This window comes from Patagioenas fasciata, chromosome 3 (genome assembly GCF_037038585.1).
Source record: "Patagioenas fasciata isolate bPatFas1 chromosome 3, bPatFas1.hap1, whole genome shotgun sequence".
Taxonomy (NCBI): domain Eukaryota; kingdom Metazoa; phylum Chordata; class Aves; order Columbiformes; family Columbidae; genus Patagioenas; species Patagioenas fasciata.
The window spans coordinates 69,373,452-69,390,856 of NC_092522.1; the positions used below are offsets into that span (position 1 = coordinate 69,373,452).

The window sequence follows — 17,405 nt, forward strand, 5'->3', positions numbered from 1 at the left end:
TGATGTTGAACCTGCCTGGAAGTAATGGCATTTTTTCAGACCTGGATCATGTTTATACATTTAGCAGAGTGAAAGCTGTATGCCATTAATTGAGGTAATAAACAAGCTTTTCTGCTGTGCCATAAGCAGAAAATCCAAAGCAAGTCATGTATATGAATGGTATGGAACTGCAATACATTAAATAATAAATATTCAGTCGTCAAACCTTGTAGGAACTTGAACTAAATGAAAAAGGCAATGTGTCTTATATCTACACACTTGCCACTGTGGGAATTCTGTAGAAATGAGTGTTGTAAACATTTTTTCTTTCATTTTGACAGGTAATATTTGAAGCTGAAGTCTCAGATGGGAGAAGTGGCTACATTGCCATTGATGACATCCAAGTTCTGAGTTACCCTTGTGGTAAGTAATGATTAAGAGCTGCATTTTTCTCTGTCTTTTCAGGACATATTTGATATTGCTGTAGACTGCTGAGTTTTCATCACTTGATCACTGATGTTCTTTGTTCTTTCAATAGTGGTTATTTTTAGCTTTCAGGGGAAATGTAGTGTTGCAATAGTGATTTACCTGGGTAAAATCTTTGTCTGCCAAAAGTAAATTATACAGGAGTATAAAAGCAGAAATCCTTCATTGTCTTTTTAGTCATAGAATAGTTTGGGTTGGAAGGGACCTTAAAGATCATTTAGTTCCACTCCCTTTGCTATGGGTAGGGACACTTTCCACTAGATTATGTTGCTCAAAGCCCTGAGCAACTTGGCCATGAACACTTCTAGGGATGGGGCATCCACAGCTTCTTCAGGCAGCCTGTTCCAGGGCCTCAGCACCCTCATAATGAAGAATTTCCTCCTAATAGCTAATCTAAATCTACTTTCTTTCAGTTTAAAGCTATTATTACCCTTGTGCTTCTTATGTTGGGGGCCCCAGAGCTGAATGCAGTGTTCCATGTGGGGTGTCACAAGAGCAGAGCAGAGGGGGAGAATCACCCTCGATCTGCTGGTCATGCTCCTTTTGATGCAGCCCAGGATATGGTTGACTGTGCTGTGAGCAGACATCGGCAGGTCATGTGGTGTTTCTCATCAACCAACACCTCTGAGTCCTTCACCTTGGGGCTGCTCTCAATCCATTCTCCACCCAGCCTGTATTTGTGCTTGGGATTGTCCTGACCCATGTGCAGGACCTTGTACTTGGCCTTGTTAAATTTATACCAAAGCTGGTATGCATAATTTAAATGGCTTTTAATGTTAATGGATATGCTCACTAATTAAAGAAAACTGAGTTTTCATATGCACGTAGGATGTTTATTCAGATTTCATGCCCTTGTTCTTTTTATTTTTTTCCCTTTTTTTTTTTTTTTTTTTTTTAAATGGACACATCAGATTTAAAAAGCAAAAAAAAAAGGCTTCTGGCTGTTGAACTGTTGAAGGATTGTTGTATGTTGTTTTTGTGGACAGACTTCAGGCATTTATGTTTGCCTTTCCCTGCTTTATCCTGGGGAAGAATAACACACATGCAAGCTGAAGTTGTGCTAATGTGAATATTCTACAGATATCAAATTGTGAGAAAGAAATTATTACTGTGCATTCTCTTCAAATCTTCTGATCTTCCCCCAAGACACCTGCTCTCTAAAATGTAATTTCATTATATTCTGCCTCATGGCTAATAATTTAATTGCTTTCTGAAATGATCGAGATATAACAACCCCCTCCCCCAAATTTGCAAATTGATGTCAAATAGTAAGGTTGCAATGGCAACATCACGTTTTGTTTTCTTCTGCCCCAACCTGTTAGGACTGTAGCTCTCAGGGGCTACCAAGCTTATAGAGTTTTTGAGTGAATTTCCTCTTTATATTTTAGCCAGTCCAGCTATCAGAAATCTGTAGTTTTTTTCTTATTTTTTTTTTTCTTTGTGTTTTTTTTTTTCTAAGTGCCAAAACAAAAGGCACTTGGGTACAGCCATGATGTCAGATTATCAGTATGATACAGTATTCAGATAAACTGAATTTCTGTAATTGATGTTTAAACCCTGTGTGTTCCAATTTGCTGGTTTTCCTTTTTTTTGTTTGTTTGTTTGTCTAGTAAGCACAAGGAAATAACAGTTCAGCTACTGTTTCTCTTAGTGATTTCTGAGAAGGGAATTGGCAAGAGCTGTGTAATGTACCCATTCCTCAAATGCATCTGTCTGCTTTCTTACATCTAACAAATCCTTCAGATGGTTGTGCCACTGAGCTTTCCTAGGGGCTTTGTCAGCGTACAAAATAGATTTGTCAGTCCTGAAATGCTATCTTAAATGATGCAAATGATTTCATTTACTAAAACAATAGAACTCTGAGTTACATTGCAAATAATCTGAGTAGTATCTTTCTATTTGTGCCTAAGCAGTATCCTGCTAATTGGGTTTTTCTCAGTATGATGGATTTTATACAATCGGAAGTCTTTGGGATAATTTCTGTGAAGTGCTGCCGACATTTTGGCATTTGATCTCCTTCTCTTGGCTTTGATTTTTAAAAGACTTTATTATAACTCATGTATAACATAAAGTTACTAGAATCACCAGGGGAGAAGGGAAAGGACTGAAAGCACTCTTTCTTCTTGAACAGGGATGAAACAAATCATTTTCTCTCTTCTGTTTCTGTTTTTTTAGCCAAAGGTTGTTATAATATGCATCTTCAGGGAGACAATGTTGCTGGCACCTTTTTAGCAATAAGCGTTATTTGTAATTTTTGTTTTCCCCCTCTGCAGATAAATCTCCACATTTCTTGAGGCTGGGGGATGTAGAGGTCAATGCAGGGCAGAATGCTACATTTCAATGCATTGCTACGGGGAGAGATGCAGTGAATAACAAGTTATGGCTCCAGGTAAGGCCAACTCATGCAAGTCTATTTGGCTAGAGGACAAGTTGCTTTCTGGAGGTGAAATATTTAAATTCCTAAGCCTCTTTTTCTTCTGCATGTAAAATATTTAGTTTAAATACAACTTTATCTCTGTTAAATGGAAAAACCTGGAATCAATTCGGTAATGTTAAAAAGCTTGGATTAAAAATTAGAACAACTGGTGTGTACAGTAGAGTACTGGTCTTGAAGGCATTGTGAACCTTCTCTCCTTCTAAATCAGTTCCTCTGTATCAAAATTTATTATCATTAAGTATAGATAATTTGCATTTGGGATCTAGTAAAACACAGATGTAACACAACTATCACAAATTTTGAGGATTATTTTATCACATAAATTACAACTAATTCATTGTCCAAGCAGGTGGTTGGAGGGTTGTGGCTGTACTTCTGTGTGCATAACAGTTTTACTCAGCAGCATATTTAATGGGAAAACATAAAATGACTGGTGCGTGTCCTTTTTCTCTGTCTCCATAATAGGAGGGACTTCAACTTTTATCTGTGTAATAATAGTGAGTAGTATTTATGTTAGAATCTAAGAGATTACTAAAAAACAGAAAATAACCCTTCTCGCAAAAAAAAAAAAAAACCAAGAAATGAACACCACCATTTCCCAAAACAACCATTTTTTGTGGTGTCGGGATGGGGGTGACTTACAGTTAAGACCACCAGTAAAATAAAAGGACAACAGTTTCACAGTTGCTCCTTAAAAAATTAAATTTTGCTGCTTAATAAGGATTAAAAAAATCGATTTAGTTGTTCGTGTGCCTTTATGTGTATGCTTTAGTTTATTCATAAACCTTAGGCATCAACACTTCTTTAGTTTGTAAATATGCTCTTTAAAACTCTTTTTTTTTTTTTTTTTTAATGAGTATTTCTGTACAGTTTCAGAACTGTAAAGTATATACTTTTTGGGAAATGTACTTTGAAATTAATGATAGTTAGAACTTCAAAATATCTATTTTTTTTGGCAAGCATTGTACTTGGAAATGAACTATAATTGGTTACTTCAATCTGTTTGATTTTTCTTTTAATAGAGAGTAGAGCTGACAAACCCTGAGTAATACTTGTGTATAGGCATGTGGTGAATTTAAAATTTTGAAGAGATGTTTTTTAATAGATAGAATGAGATTAGAGTATACCTGATATGCAAAATGTATCACTGGAGAAATACATGGCAACATTAAAAAAGGAACACAAATCTAGCAGTTAACTGCATTGCATTTAGTGAAAATGTATCATAGCAGCAGGAATGATTTGTGCTCCACGTCTTCGAGTAGGAACTTGTTTAAATTGAGCAAGCATATAATGAATTCATTGAGGAAGAGGAGTTGGATTTCAGAGACTTGCCAAACAGAGCATACAAAGCACACAAAATGAAATTAAGCTGGGTGTTGCTCTGCCAAAGGCAGAGCTATAACAATAGGCACATACCAGCAAAGCCCTGAAGCATCACGGTCAGTAGATCCTGGGTCAGAGAGGCCCAAAAGAGACAGTCAGCTGGAAATCTTCCTATCTCTCACTCCTCGGAGTCACATAGCTCTGACAGATTATCCTTGCTAATATTCACTCTCCTGAGAAACCCACTTAGCAGCAAGAACAACACAGAAAACATACATTTTCCCTCCATATACTTCTTGGGTGATTGTTGGTGATAGTGCGTGGGGTTTTTTTTGTTTGTTCGTTTGTTTTTTTGTTTGTTTTTGTTAGTTTGTGCGGGGTTTTTTTGTTGTTTGTTTTTTGGATCGCAAATGTGTTAATTTCTCAGAGTGAAAGGTAAGGTACCTTTGAGAAAATGCTTTGATACTCTTGAAGATACCTTGCTGCTGAAATTATGTTCTTGAATGTCTGGTCTTGTTTTTGTTTCCCCTTAAACAGTGCCAAATGTTCACCAGTTTAAAGCTGACCCATTTTTTTCTTCCTCATCCTACTCTCCCTCCATCCTACTTGCCCAACATGACCATCAATCAGAAACTTTCCCTCTTTGAATATCTTTCCTTAGATAACATGACAAGTCACTGCTGTTGTGTGCAGTATTAACTCGTTTTCCTTAAAACCTGGGGTAGATATGTATGGGCCTCATGAGGCTCTGGAGTGTGACTTGGAAAAGGTTCACTTTAACCTTTGACCAAACTGGAAATTCATAAAGCCCCAATACCCAGAAAGGAAGAACCAGAAGATTAAATCAAATGCCTAAGTAATTGTTTTTGAGAGCCCTGAGCTGAAACATTCCAAGTATGTATTTTTCTCATAACAAGAAAGGCCATTGGAACAAAAAAAAAAGTGCAAAAATGAACAATGAAAATGAGGGGAGTTGGGGAAGAAGACTCTTTCCAAGTACACTGTGTTAGAGAAAATAGCTTTTGGTTATGTCCTTATTGAAAGAGAAAAGATATTTCCTTGGGGGGGGGCAGGAAAAAAGCATCAAACAATTTGCTATTAAAATACATTCTTTGATAAGGAAAGATCCAAGGTGCAGTCTGGGACACTTTTTTTTATATCTGAAATGCTCTCAGGTCTGATTTGCTTACATTGAAGTAATAGAGATGTGCAGGCACAGATTTCATTACAAACTCTGTCAGTGCTCTGGGGCTAAAGCAAATTCAGCAACAGGAGAAAATACAACCAGCAGCCGCTCTGCTCTGTGTTGGGAGCCGTGCCGTCCCTGGGTGCAGTCCCCCAGCTGCTCCAGCCAGGCTCCGTTCCAGCTGCTGCAGTCTCGGACTCATCCTCCTCATCCCTCTGTGCTGACACTGGGGCTGTTGGAGCTCGCCAGTACGTCAGTTCAGAAAAGTGATCGGGTTGAAAAAGATTTTGGCAGAAATTGGATTTTTGTTATTGTTGCAGGTGGGGAGGACTGTTTGTTTGTTTGTTTGTTTGTTTTAAAATTTATTTATTTTATTTGTTTTAATTTTTAGCTTGATTCATGTCTCAATTACCTATATAAATAGTTCTAGCAGGTGGAAAAATATGGGGGTGTTTGGGTAGACGCAGGGAAGAGGGAAAGAACTGAACCGAACTAAAAGTGGATCTTGGTAGCATGTCTCATACAGTGTCCTATGTAAACTTTTTTTTGGTTGTTGTTTTGAAAAAAGCCCTGGTTATATATTAGATAATCCATGTGTGCTCACATTTCCATGTTTATGTTTTTCGCAGCATGTATATGATTAAGTGGTCATGCCTTTGTGTGTCTGAAAATAAAAATCGATAAAAAGAGGCACAGCGTTCCAGTACACTCTGTGTTTATGGCTGTAATGACAGCCTTTTAATCAACTCAATTTTCTATAAATGTACATCTGTAAACATTTCAGATAAATAAGAATTAACATTGAATTGAGCTCCTGACTTTCATGGCTGCTGATTCTGCTCCCATTTGATTGTGTTGAGATTGTATCTGGTCTTTTGTCCCCTTTCATATCCCTTCCCTCCCACCTCTGCATTTTGTAGCCCCACTGGACCAAGGTCTGGGACAGTCAGAAATCTGGCGTTGTAAGATAAACAGTAAAGATAACAAAAGTCTTCAAAAGTTGCAGCTGCGTTAATATGAAGCAAATATTTGCACAGATAGAGATTTAACTGGCTGAACAAGATGATCCGAAATACACCTTTTGTGAGTGTCAATAGTAGATGTGGGAGTGGGACAGAAATGCAGCTCTCAAATATTTTTATTCTTCACCTTTTCAACCTAATCTACTATTGAATCTGTTACAGTTGTGAGCTGAAGGATTGTCTTTGCCAAAGAGCAAATTCTGAAAGTTTCAGTCCTTATGTTTTGTTTGAAGTGAGCATTGATGTTGTTTCTGAAATATATTCAGTCTTGCTGTGTAGTGTCCTTTTTGCTTGCCATTCCTTTCTAAATATAATGCTGTGGGTTGGTGGTCCCGTCCCCCCCCCTGCCCCCAGCATTTTCACCCCTCCTCTTAAAATTTTCGCCATAATATGTCACACACCAACAGCGGTAGTTTGATGCCACTGTACAAAATGAAGGAGTTGGGTTGTGTGATAGGAGTCCCCAAACCCAAAGGCAGTAACCTGGCTTTTCTACCTGTTATGCTTTCGTATGCTCTGTTTTATAAGCTTCAGAAGTTAGCAGAAAAAATTATTTCATGGAGAAAATGTTCATAAGTGTGTGTGTGTGTATAATCTTAAAAGATTATACATGGCATGTATAGACATCATAACTGCTCAGTTGTTGCTCACTTCAGCTGATTTTCTTTTTTCTAAAGCCTATGAATTGTCTTTCTTTGAAAAGACACTTAAGGATTCTTTCATTTATTAACCTTTGATGCACCTTGTTGCTTTGTTCACATTGATTTGCTGCATTAGTGTATATATAGGGCCACCTCTTTATTCTTTTTCTACCACCCCTGTGAAATGCCATGCATTCCAGTGGAGTTATGTCAATAAACAACCTTGTAAACAAGAGTCAGTTCTACATGTTAATCCTGTGCTTGGGATGGGTATGTGTTAAGTAAGTTAAGAATAAGTTAAGAATAAGTAAGTTAAGAATAGTGCGTATGTGGCATTTTAAACATGAAGATGCAGAGGCTGCATGGGGTGGGACTGGGTGGGGGTGCTATTTGCCCATTTGATTTGGAGATTTCTGTGTGGAGGAAGCTTCCAAGGCTTTAAGCTTTGTTTCTTTACTAAGACAGTGGATAAACAGAATTGGCTGAACATAATAAGTAACATTTGGGTACACAAAGACTCCGGAGAGCAGTGTACGTATTGCCCAGCATTTGTTCTGTGGATCTAATTGGGATATCAGGGCAATAGGGTTTTTTGCATAATCGGGCTGTGTTTAACAGCTTCCCAAGCTGGGAACAATTGTGGCTCCCAGAAGCCCAATACGATTTTCAGTGTCTTATCGATGTCCGGTTTAACTGGACACTCACACAGTGCAGAGAATAGAGCTTTTTGCTAGAACATCTGTTAAACCATATGTCTTGGCACCTGGTTCACATGGAGATAACTGCGGTACTAATGAGTCCATCCATCATTGCTGAGCTTTGCATTAACATAGCATTGGATTAGAGAAAGCGGCTTGTTCTGGCTTTGCGGTCGGATGTGTTTTGCCACGGTCCGTGGTGATACCATTTGCTTTGGCAAATCTGAAATTCAAAGGAGGTACCGCCTGTGTTTAAAAGTTTAATATATGCCTGGTAATCCTGTGCAGATTGCCATTGGAGCGCGGTGGCGAGGGGGCCGATCTGTCGGCAATAGCCGTGGGTGCTGGCTAACACACCGCTCCGCTTGGGCTGCCAAGGCTGGCACGGCAGCCCCGCTCTTGCCTGTGAAGAGGCTCCTCAGCGCTAATGTGCTCTGATGCAGCCCCTGTCTCCGTCAGAGGAAAATGTCGTTCCTTGTGGAATAACTGATAATTAAAGCAATTGCCTGAGAGTAATAATTGAAAAAGTGAAATTAAAAAGCATTGTGGAAAATAAAATGCAAATTGCTGTAAAAACAATGGAGTGGGGCTGACCTCCCAGCGGTACCAACTGTTACCGGAGGATGAACGAGCATCTGCGTGGTTGTCTGTTCAGGCTCAAATAACTGGCTGTGTCCCACTCCCTTGCTTAAGGAAGCTGCCATAACCCTAATGCCCTGTTTAGCAGCATTTTGGGTTTTGGTGGTCGTTGCCCCAGAATGTGATTTGATATTTAACGTTTATTTTTCTTGCTAGATGCTGCATATGCATGCTCTCTAACAAGCCTTTGTACTGGACACATGCAGATGGTATCTGGTAATGATGCATTTGGGCACATCGTTGTGCAGGACCAATACAGTATGTCAGGAATTTAGACTGCAGAATGTATATGAGAACTTGTGCCTCTAGCAGGGATTGAGGGACACAACGTTGACATTATGTTTTGTGTTTTGAAAGGACATCATTTTCTCTTAAAGGAAGGGGGTTGTGCCATGTAGTTCCTCTCTTTCCACTATATCCAGAACGTGAAGGCATGGATCAGTATTCAACAGGAGGGTTTGAAAACAGATTGTGGGCCTTCAGGGTTAAACCATATAGGTGTTGGGACGCTTGCTCACAGTCTCAGAAAAAGTGTATCAATGATAGCAGGGTCATAAGTAATTTAACTTTCTTTCATGTAGTTTGCATGGGTTTACTACTTTGATTTTTTTTACAGTTTTCTAATATAACTTTGCATTTTGATATCCCATTGCATTTTCATACTGTTAATTAACCTTTTAAGGTACTGTTTATTTAGTTTGATGATGAAACATCAACGGTTACAGCGCACCTGTGCCTGTTCACCATTTTCAAAACATTTGAAGAATGTCTTTTGTTCATTTGCACAAATTCTATAACCCTTGAAAGTTAAGGGGAAGTGAGCATACTCTGAATGTTAGAGAACCTGTGTTGCTTTGCTTTTTCTTTCATGGGGCCTAAAGGAAGCTCAGAGGAGGTACCTCGTTAGTACCCAAAGGGTTGCAGCTGGGGAACTGTGACAGCAATTTTTGGTCCCCTTTTTGCTGCTAGTTAACTTTTGAGTTTGATACTCTTTGCTTTTGAACTGAGGTCAGTCAGGCCTACTTGGTCTAAGAAGGAATCAAAGCCATGATGTTGTGTGAAGAGAGGGGACCGATCCCTCTGGGTTTGCTCTCCTTCCTGGGTGAGTGAACCTCTGAGGAGCCTCCAGGGAGATGGCAGATTTTTGGATCATCCGTATCATCAGTCCAAAACAGGTGCTAATTTGTAATGGTAAACATTACTGTCTGTTGATACAAAACCTTTTTATCTCAGATAGTAAAATGCCACTCAAGTCTACATCTTCTTACCTGTAACGTGATTACTGGCAGTGGTCAAGCACTTAAAGCTTGCACAGAAACTTCACTTCCCTCATTTTTCTAATAATTAGTTGCTTTTACGTATTGATATTTTTTAAAGTGATCAACAGAATAGGGAAGCAAAGAGGGCAGGGCTCATATTTTGCAGTGGCTTGTCTATTTATCCTGCACTTTCACCTCATTATATTTATGTTCTGTGGGAGACATTCTGGTTTTCCAAACGCTTCTTTCAAATGTGTGTGAGAAGCTGTCATGAAGGGATATATCAAGCTACTTTTAAATGTCTTGTAGTTTATTCTGTATCAAACAGTGCTGACTCAGACATGGTTATAAAGAGTATTCACCAATGAAAAATACAGTATTAATAACTTCATATTTGATATTCTCCTTCTAACTTGTTTGTTTCACAAAGGATTTTTTTTCCCCGTCTTTTCACTTTGTATTCACCTTTGCTGCTGTCTCTATGTCATTTAACCCTGAATGAACCATGCTCCCCCTCTCCCTCCCCAATTTATCACCTTCTTGGATAAATATGGCAGTTCTTCCTAGATGCCCGGTCATCTTAGGTTTCAGCAACATGAAATGCTGTAATCCTCCTGGTTCTAATTTTAATTCTGCCCCAGTTAACTAAGTCCCCCAGCCTGCATAGCCACCAGTCGTTAAGTTTACACAGCAACCTTTGGGGTTGTCATCCCTGTAGGTGTTCCCCAGGGATGCTGCTCCTCCTGTGGTGGCTGGAACATCAGGCAGTGGGGGCTGTACCATACCCTATGCCTTGGGCAGTTCACTGACCCCCTCACTGACCCCCTCTGACACCGGCCACTGCCTTGTCCTTCTGCTGTTTTGTAGCTCACAGCTAGACCAGCTGTGGTGGGAGTTGGGTCATTCCGTTCAGCCTTGGTAGTATTTCCTCAGCCAGTGGCTGAAACCCATATAAACCAGACACCTGAAATTGAGATGATGTTTATAAAGACATATACTGTTATAAATTCCTTGCCTGTTGAGTCCTGTAGGTCTTGTCTGTTAAGGTGTGTGCTGGGGTTGTCTCCTCCTCAGGGGTGTGATGTGCGGTACGTAACCTGATACCTCAGCCCCCATTTCCTCAAGTAGCTGCAGGACTTAATGAATTACAGAATACGAGCAGCTGGTATAGTTGGCTGCTTTTAAAAAAGGTAAAATCATCTGCTGAGAAGTGTTTGAGGAACTGTCTTGTGTGGTGTTAGCTGTAAGGTTTGGTTTTTTTTTTTCAAATTTTTCCTTCATGATTTTCTCCTAACTAATCAGATTTTTTGTTTTGAGCTGCAGGATTAATACTGTAGTTCAGCATATACTGCTCAAGGTGATATAGATATTAAATCACTGTGTCCAGAATTTGTATTTCTGTGAATTATGTTGGTTTTTTTTTAAAAAAAAAATTCAACACTGCATTCAAGAACTATAGCTATCTAGGGAGAAGCTTCTTTATTTTATTTTTAATATAGATTTTTGTGGCATGTGTTAGATTAGGTTGAAAATAAGAGGCTTTAAAATGTCCAGAAAAAGCAAGCATCATTTTTATTTGTGTATTGGAATGGCCGGGAACATTGTAGTATGAATTTTGCTATTTTGCCTCTGGTGGATTTTATTATAATAAAATAAATTAGGATTTCCACCTCTGACGGGCCAGATGGCTCTCAATTAGATTATTTCATGAGAACGTTTGCTTTCTTCAGTAGGAGGTTCAGTGCAGCGTGAGAGAAATTGAGCTACTTCAAAGTGGACAAGTTTGAGGAACAGCAGTGCATGTAACCAAGACATTTAACGTAATCATGGATTTTTCTGTACTGCAGTGCAGTATGCAGGATAAAACTTGGCTTGTCACATTTATTCAAGATCTTCAGTATATGTTTGCATGGGAAAAGCTGTGTTTCTTTTCCTGCTAATAAATGAATATCTAGCTCATTGGAAAGTAGGATCTTAGTCTAGTTTGCCATGGATGTAGGGAGACCAGCAAGTTAAAGTAGTTTGTGTTAATTTTCTGTTAAAAAATGTTTAACTCCATGCTTTCTCTTAAAAATCAAACAAACAAAAGAAATTCACCTTCTAATATACTAAGAAAATAAGACTATCTGGGCATGTTATCTAAGCTACAATTCTTGTTTTGCTTTTAAAAAAAAATATTTCCTAGGCTGAAATAATGTATTTGTAAATAAAATTGACTAGAAAAAAAATTACACTTCTTCCGTCATTTGCTCTTTTGTGGACAGGGAAAAATTCTTTATCATTTGTTTATCATTTCTTGTCATGCTTTATTATGTTTCTGGAAAGTTTAATAAGTTTTAAAGTCCCAAGTATAGATTGAGACATTTGGGGGGGGATTGGAGGGGGGGGATAGAAAAAATAGTTTTTTCTCTGTAAGTTGTGTCCTACATGCTGTAAAAGCATATGCTGCATGTGCCAGAAAGTTACATGTAAGTAAAATTGAAAAAGTATGGTTATTTGTGTTGTGTATTACCCTCATGTTGTTTTATTTTTTTGAAAACATCTTTGGCAGAGGTCATGCATAATTGCTGACCTTCAAACTCTCCATATTCAACCCTTCTCCCTGTTGCAAATAATGACATTTCTCCCTTTACACAATGAGTAAAACCTCAAAAAATTTGGAGCACATTATATACAAATTCCCTGGTCCTTGGGCCAGCAGAAGTGTAATTTCCCAGGCTGCTGGGGGCATCCTCTCAGCCCTGCTGCTGTCGGCTGATGCTTTGATTGCACCTTCGGGGTCTGAGTTGCTCAAACTCTGGGTTTGTGCTGCACTCCCCGCACTGATCCCACCCTCTCCTCTGCTCCCTGCAGCCGCAAAGTGAATCTGACCATGAACTATTAATAACCCCTTTGTTGATGAGAATATATAGGCGAGGGAGTATGTTTTCCAGGAAGGTGTGTTGGTTTTTTTTGTTTGTTTTTTAATTTCAGGTCAGTATTCTGTGTGAGCAGAGGTCAGGGGGGAGCGAGCGAGGGCAGCCGAAGTGGGCGCTACTGCCAGAGTAACGCGTGTGTCACTGCAGCTGAAGTGTTGATGTCTTTTGATCTCCGGAGGCATCCCAGTGTCCAGCCGAGAGCCTGAGAAGGCAACCAGAGTTGACTGTAATTATTAGCAGTGGAGCGGACTTATTTTAAGGTGTTTACACTAAGAAAGGGATGAGGATGTGTAAGGTTGAACTGTCCAGGCTGATAAAAATCAGTGGTATGAAAAAGACAAAAAAGGAGATCAGGAAAATTTAGAGGGAACATCACCACAGAAAGTTATGGTATCTTTTTGTTCTTCAAATAAAAAAACCCAAAACTTACCACTTTTCAACATAAAGAGCTGAGAGAGAAATGAAGTAAGTTTTAATTTTTTATTAGAAAATTAGAAATGCACCTAAATTCTGCCAATTAAATAAGATGTTGAGGTTTACATGCTTCTGGTTCCATTTAGATTCTAGAAGATCCACTAACATTTCATTTCATGTCTATTAAATGCTTGATTTCTTTCATGAGACACGAAAAGAATTTAAGGCTAATTGTTAATATGCCTATGATTGTTTTTTTAAGCTGCACAGACTTTACTGTTGACTTTGTTTAAAATATAGATGATCTTATTTAATTGTCTGAAAAAAAGATCATGTTCCTATCAAATTAAAAATAACCTTGAAGTCATAGAGGCTTATTTAATGTTGTAATTTTAAATGCCAGAAATAAGGAGGTTTTTCCACATGCTTACCTTTCCTTTAATCAATTGTTTATAAAGCATAGTTCTTTGTGAAGCCCAGAGTTATTTTTACAAAATGAAGAGAACTGCCTGGTGGTGACCTCTCCTAAATGAGCAATTCAGGGTTATCAAATCAGACAGCAAGGGACTGGAGGAACCAAGGATTGCAGAGGGTACAGCCATTACCTATTAGTATAACTCCACATTAATTTTAAATTGAATTTTTAAAACCTAATTGAGCAGCATTTTCAAGCTCTGTTCAGTGTGAGCAGGACATAAATTGAAACAGTATGTACCAGGAACCCTCTAATAAGCAGAGAGCACTGCTGCCTTTCTTTCCTCTCCTTTAAAATCAGTGGTAATGCCCTGACATTAAAAAGAAGAATTTAATTAAGAGATTGTGGCAGTACATCTGAACTCTGACTGGCTAATGGCTTACCAGTGTAAGGGATACGCACTGAAATGAATGCAGGGTATTTTCTTTAACATTCATTTTTCAGTGAGAACTCTCTTCTGTTTGAACTGTTCGTCTTTTTAATGATGGGAAAATATTTTAATGGATAAGCTGTACAGGAATATAGACTTTGAAGATGAAATTGTGAAGTTGGATTCCCAAGAAACAAATCCTAATACGGAGAAATTTGAGCAACTGCTCTAAGCCTTGTAAGATAAAGTAGTAGGAAATCACTGATGTAAATAGAAAAGAAAATCCTGGGTTTTGTTGTTGGAGTAGAAGTATAAAGCTTGTTCTATTTCATTTTGATTAATTGCTCTGGAAGTACATTAATATTTCATTTTAAGTAGGAACCCAATTCACTTTGTTTTTCAACATGAAGTGTTCAGATGAGCTTAAGTAAGCAAGTTCTGAGCTTCAGAGGGTAGATTATTTTACACAGCAAGCTTGGATGTGCTACTCTGCTGCAGACTGAATACCTGGCATTCAAATTTAAAGCACTGGATGTATTGAAGGGAGTCCATTTTATTATAGAAAACTCTCTAATATTTTTTTTTCTCCTTCATAGCAGAGAAAGAATGACTGGGTTACTTGTCAAGCCAACTATCATATAGTTTTTAACAGTATGCCTTCTGTTTATTTTATGCTTCTTGGTCATTTTAACAATTATGTGGCAAGTTTATGTTTAATGGGAATTTGACTTCTCTTTGCTGGCTGTGGTGTGGCAATGAGAGCATGGACTCTGGAAGGAAGAAAGCAGTATGAGGTTTGTTTATTTTGCTGACTTCAAGGCACCGTATTCAAGTTTTATTAAGTTATCATCCCAGAGAGTTCCAGCCTTTGGTCGAAACTGAGGAGAGGGGAAAAGTAGCTTGAAAATCCTGCTTTTGGATTTAGCTTTTAGTATCAGGAGAAGACATCTAACCAGAGGGGGCAGGTACACCTCCCACAAACAATTTTACTGTAGCTTAAGCAGCACCAAAATAAAGTCTTTAAAATCACCTCTCATTTGTGTGAAGTTCAATAAGGCCTTTCATTTATAGTAGTCTTTACAGGCATCGGCAAACTTCCTTAGTTCTTCTCAATAGGAGGCAGATATTCCCAGAGCTGAGTGGGGAGCCAGTGCCTGGCACAGGGTGACCCGGCTGTGCTGTGGTGGATCCAGGTTTCCAAGTGCCCAGTGTCCATTGCTTTTGCCCTGTGAACACCCTGTCAGATAGCAGGCAGTGTGATAAGCAGGCTTTGGTGCTTTTGGGATGGGGACTGTTCCAGAAAGAAGCCATGTGAGTACCTTTTGGCAATGTCTTATGTGCCATCTTCTTCTGGAGATCTGGTTTGACTCTTTGCAACTCTCTGTGCTTTCTGGCCCAGCCCTGCAGGCTGAGCTTCACCCTGGGTGGCAGTTTCTGGTGTAATGGCAAAGAGGGTGGCTTGGGACAGTTTGAAACTTGAGTGGTGTCTCTGTGAAATGAGAAAGAGTCATATCAATAAACCTGCTTTTGATAAAGGTGATGGCGTGGTCTTTGTAGTGGAACACCAGGGACTGAAATCTGCCAGGTTGGTATAAATGAACGGTTTCACCCAAAGCTGGCAGCAAAGCATGGGATGGGTGCTTTGACTGCAGCAAGAAAGACAACAGAAAATTAATTCATCTCTTTAAACATATGAATGGTTAAAGTGAATTCTTCTTTCAGTGAGTTTGAAGCAATGCCGAACCACTGGCTAATCTACCACGAAACTGTTTAGAGTGACAAACCCATGCTACGACCAGGAAGGGTAGATGTCAAATGAAGTGCTTGAGTATTATGAAGTACTCCTGCCTGTGACAGGAGGCTGGCTAATATACACATGCAGCATTAATTCGTCTCCTTTTGCTCCCCTTTGTACTTTTCCACAGGCTTTCATGTTATTAAATTCTGTGGCTCAGCAGTAGCGCTTGTGTTAGACAGAAAGCTCAGAGTTTAAGACCTCAATGAAGTTTCTCATTCCAGGGGTTGATTAGAGCTAAAAATGTCCATGAAGGTCACGTTTTGCTGCGTATTGAACAGAGCAGGTGATGCAGTTACAAGAAGATGACGATGCCTTTCTGGGGACTGAACACAGCTGAGTGCGCAGAAACTGTATCCTGGTTGGGGAAAAACATACAGTTGATCCATGGGAGAGTGCAATGACGTCCTTTGTTGACTTGGTGCATGTTTCTGGGGTGTTTTTTAGTGCTAACTTTTGGTGGAGGGTTTGTTTTTTATTAAAATAAGAATTGAGCAATTAATGTGAGTGGGAATAGGGAAAAAGGGTCACTAAAGAGCTCAAACTGTTTCTACCTTACTGACCCACAGCTCCAAACAGATTAAATTATTCGGTGATTTGTGGTAGCTATGATTTTTTCAGAAGTCTCTAACTTTGTCCCTTTAAATGAGATATGCATTATTCCTCTTATAGCACCTTCCTTCCCTCACCTTTTTATTTCAACTAGCTTTAAGTAGATAGGTGGTGCTTAGTATAATAAAGGTATGGTTTTAGAAGGTATTGAACTTGTACAGATAAAAGGTATCATTAAAAAGGAAACACTGGCTAGTGTTTTAAGTTGAATGAATTGTCTTAGGAGTACAGATGCTACTGCTGGGCTCTCCTAGGATGGCTCCAGCCATGAAACACTGGCTGTTAAATATGTTGTGATCATGTTTTGTGGCACTATGAAAGCTTGATGGTGTTTTTCACCCCCCAACTTGAATCTGAAATGCTTCTGAGTACTGCTTGTCTCCTGATGGCACCTCAGCACTCAGCTCTTCTACCATGGAAGTGCAGCACAGACTGAATGCAAATTTTTTTTTTTTTTAATGTGTTCTTTTAGGATGATCATGATAAATGTCTTTTGCATTCTTAAGAGGTAACTCTGGCTTGGTTACTCTTATTTTCAGAGAAGAAACGGGGAAGATATTCCAGTTGCTCAGACTAAAAATATCAATCACAGAAGATTTGCTGCTACCTTTAAGTTGCAAGAGGTGACAAAAACCGACCAGGATTTATACCGCTGTGTAACTCAGTCAGAGAGAGGTTCTGGAGTGTCGAATTTTGCTCAACTTATTGTTCGAGGTAAAGTTTTTATTGCTTTCATTTTATCCAGTTAAATGCTCTTAATACCAGTGCTTTCTGCTTACACCTTTTATTTAGCCTACAAATGCCTTGATCTGAAATGTTCATACAAAGATAGCCCTGTGAAGCCTCTGAAATTGTCATAAAATGAAAGACTGGTTTGCAAAACTTCTTACAATTGCTTTCCATAGAATGTATCTGTGTAAAAACCTTGATCCTGCAATGTGTGTAACATGGCCGTATGCTTTTCTGTGGATGTTATTTGCTCAACTTAAAGTGAGAACTGTTTAACTTTTCTTAAACACTGTTACAGGTAAGAGAGGTTCCACTGTACTTAGTTAACATTTGCTTTTAAAATCTGTTGACTTGAGCAGACGGTGATACAGCAAATAATACATTATTCTGTTACCTGGGAGACAGGTATATAAAAATAG

General features: G+C 38.9%; 1 protein-coding gene across 8 annotated transcripts in view; it reads left to right on the top strand.

The window, feature by feature from the left end:
- Window positions 1-17,405, top strand: part of PTPRK (protein tyrosine phosphatase receptor type K) — a 407,780-nt gene that overhangs the window by 183,136 nt on the left and 207,239 nt on the right. For all 8 annotated transcript variants that reach the window (XM_071806572.1, XM_071806569.1, XM_071806570.1 and 5 more), the window contains exons 4-6: window positions 321-402; window positions 2,739-2,854; window positions 16,797-16,971. In XM_071806572.1, coding sequence (XP_071662673.1) covers window positions 321-402; window positions 2,739-2,854; window positions 16,797-16,971 — 373 coding nt within the window. The remainder of the gene's footprint in view (window positions 1-320; window positions 403-2,738; window positions 2,855-16,796; window positions 16,972-17,405) is intronic.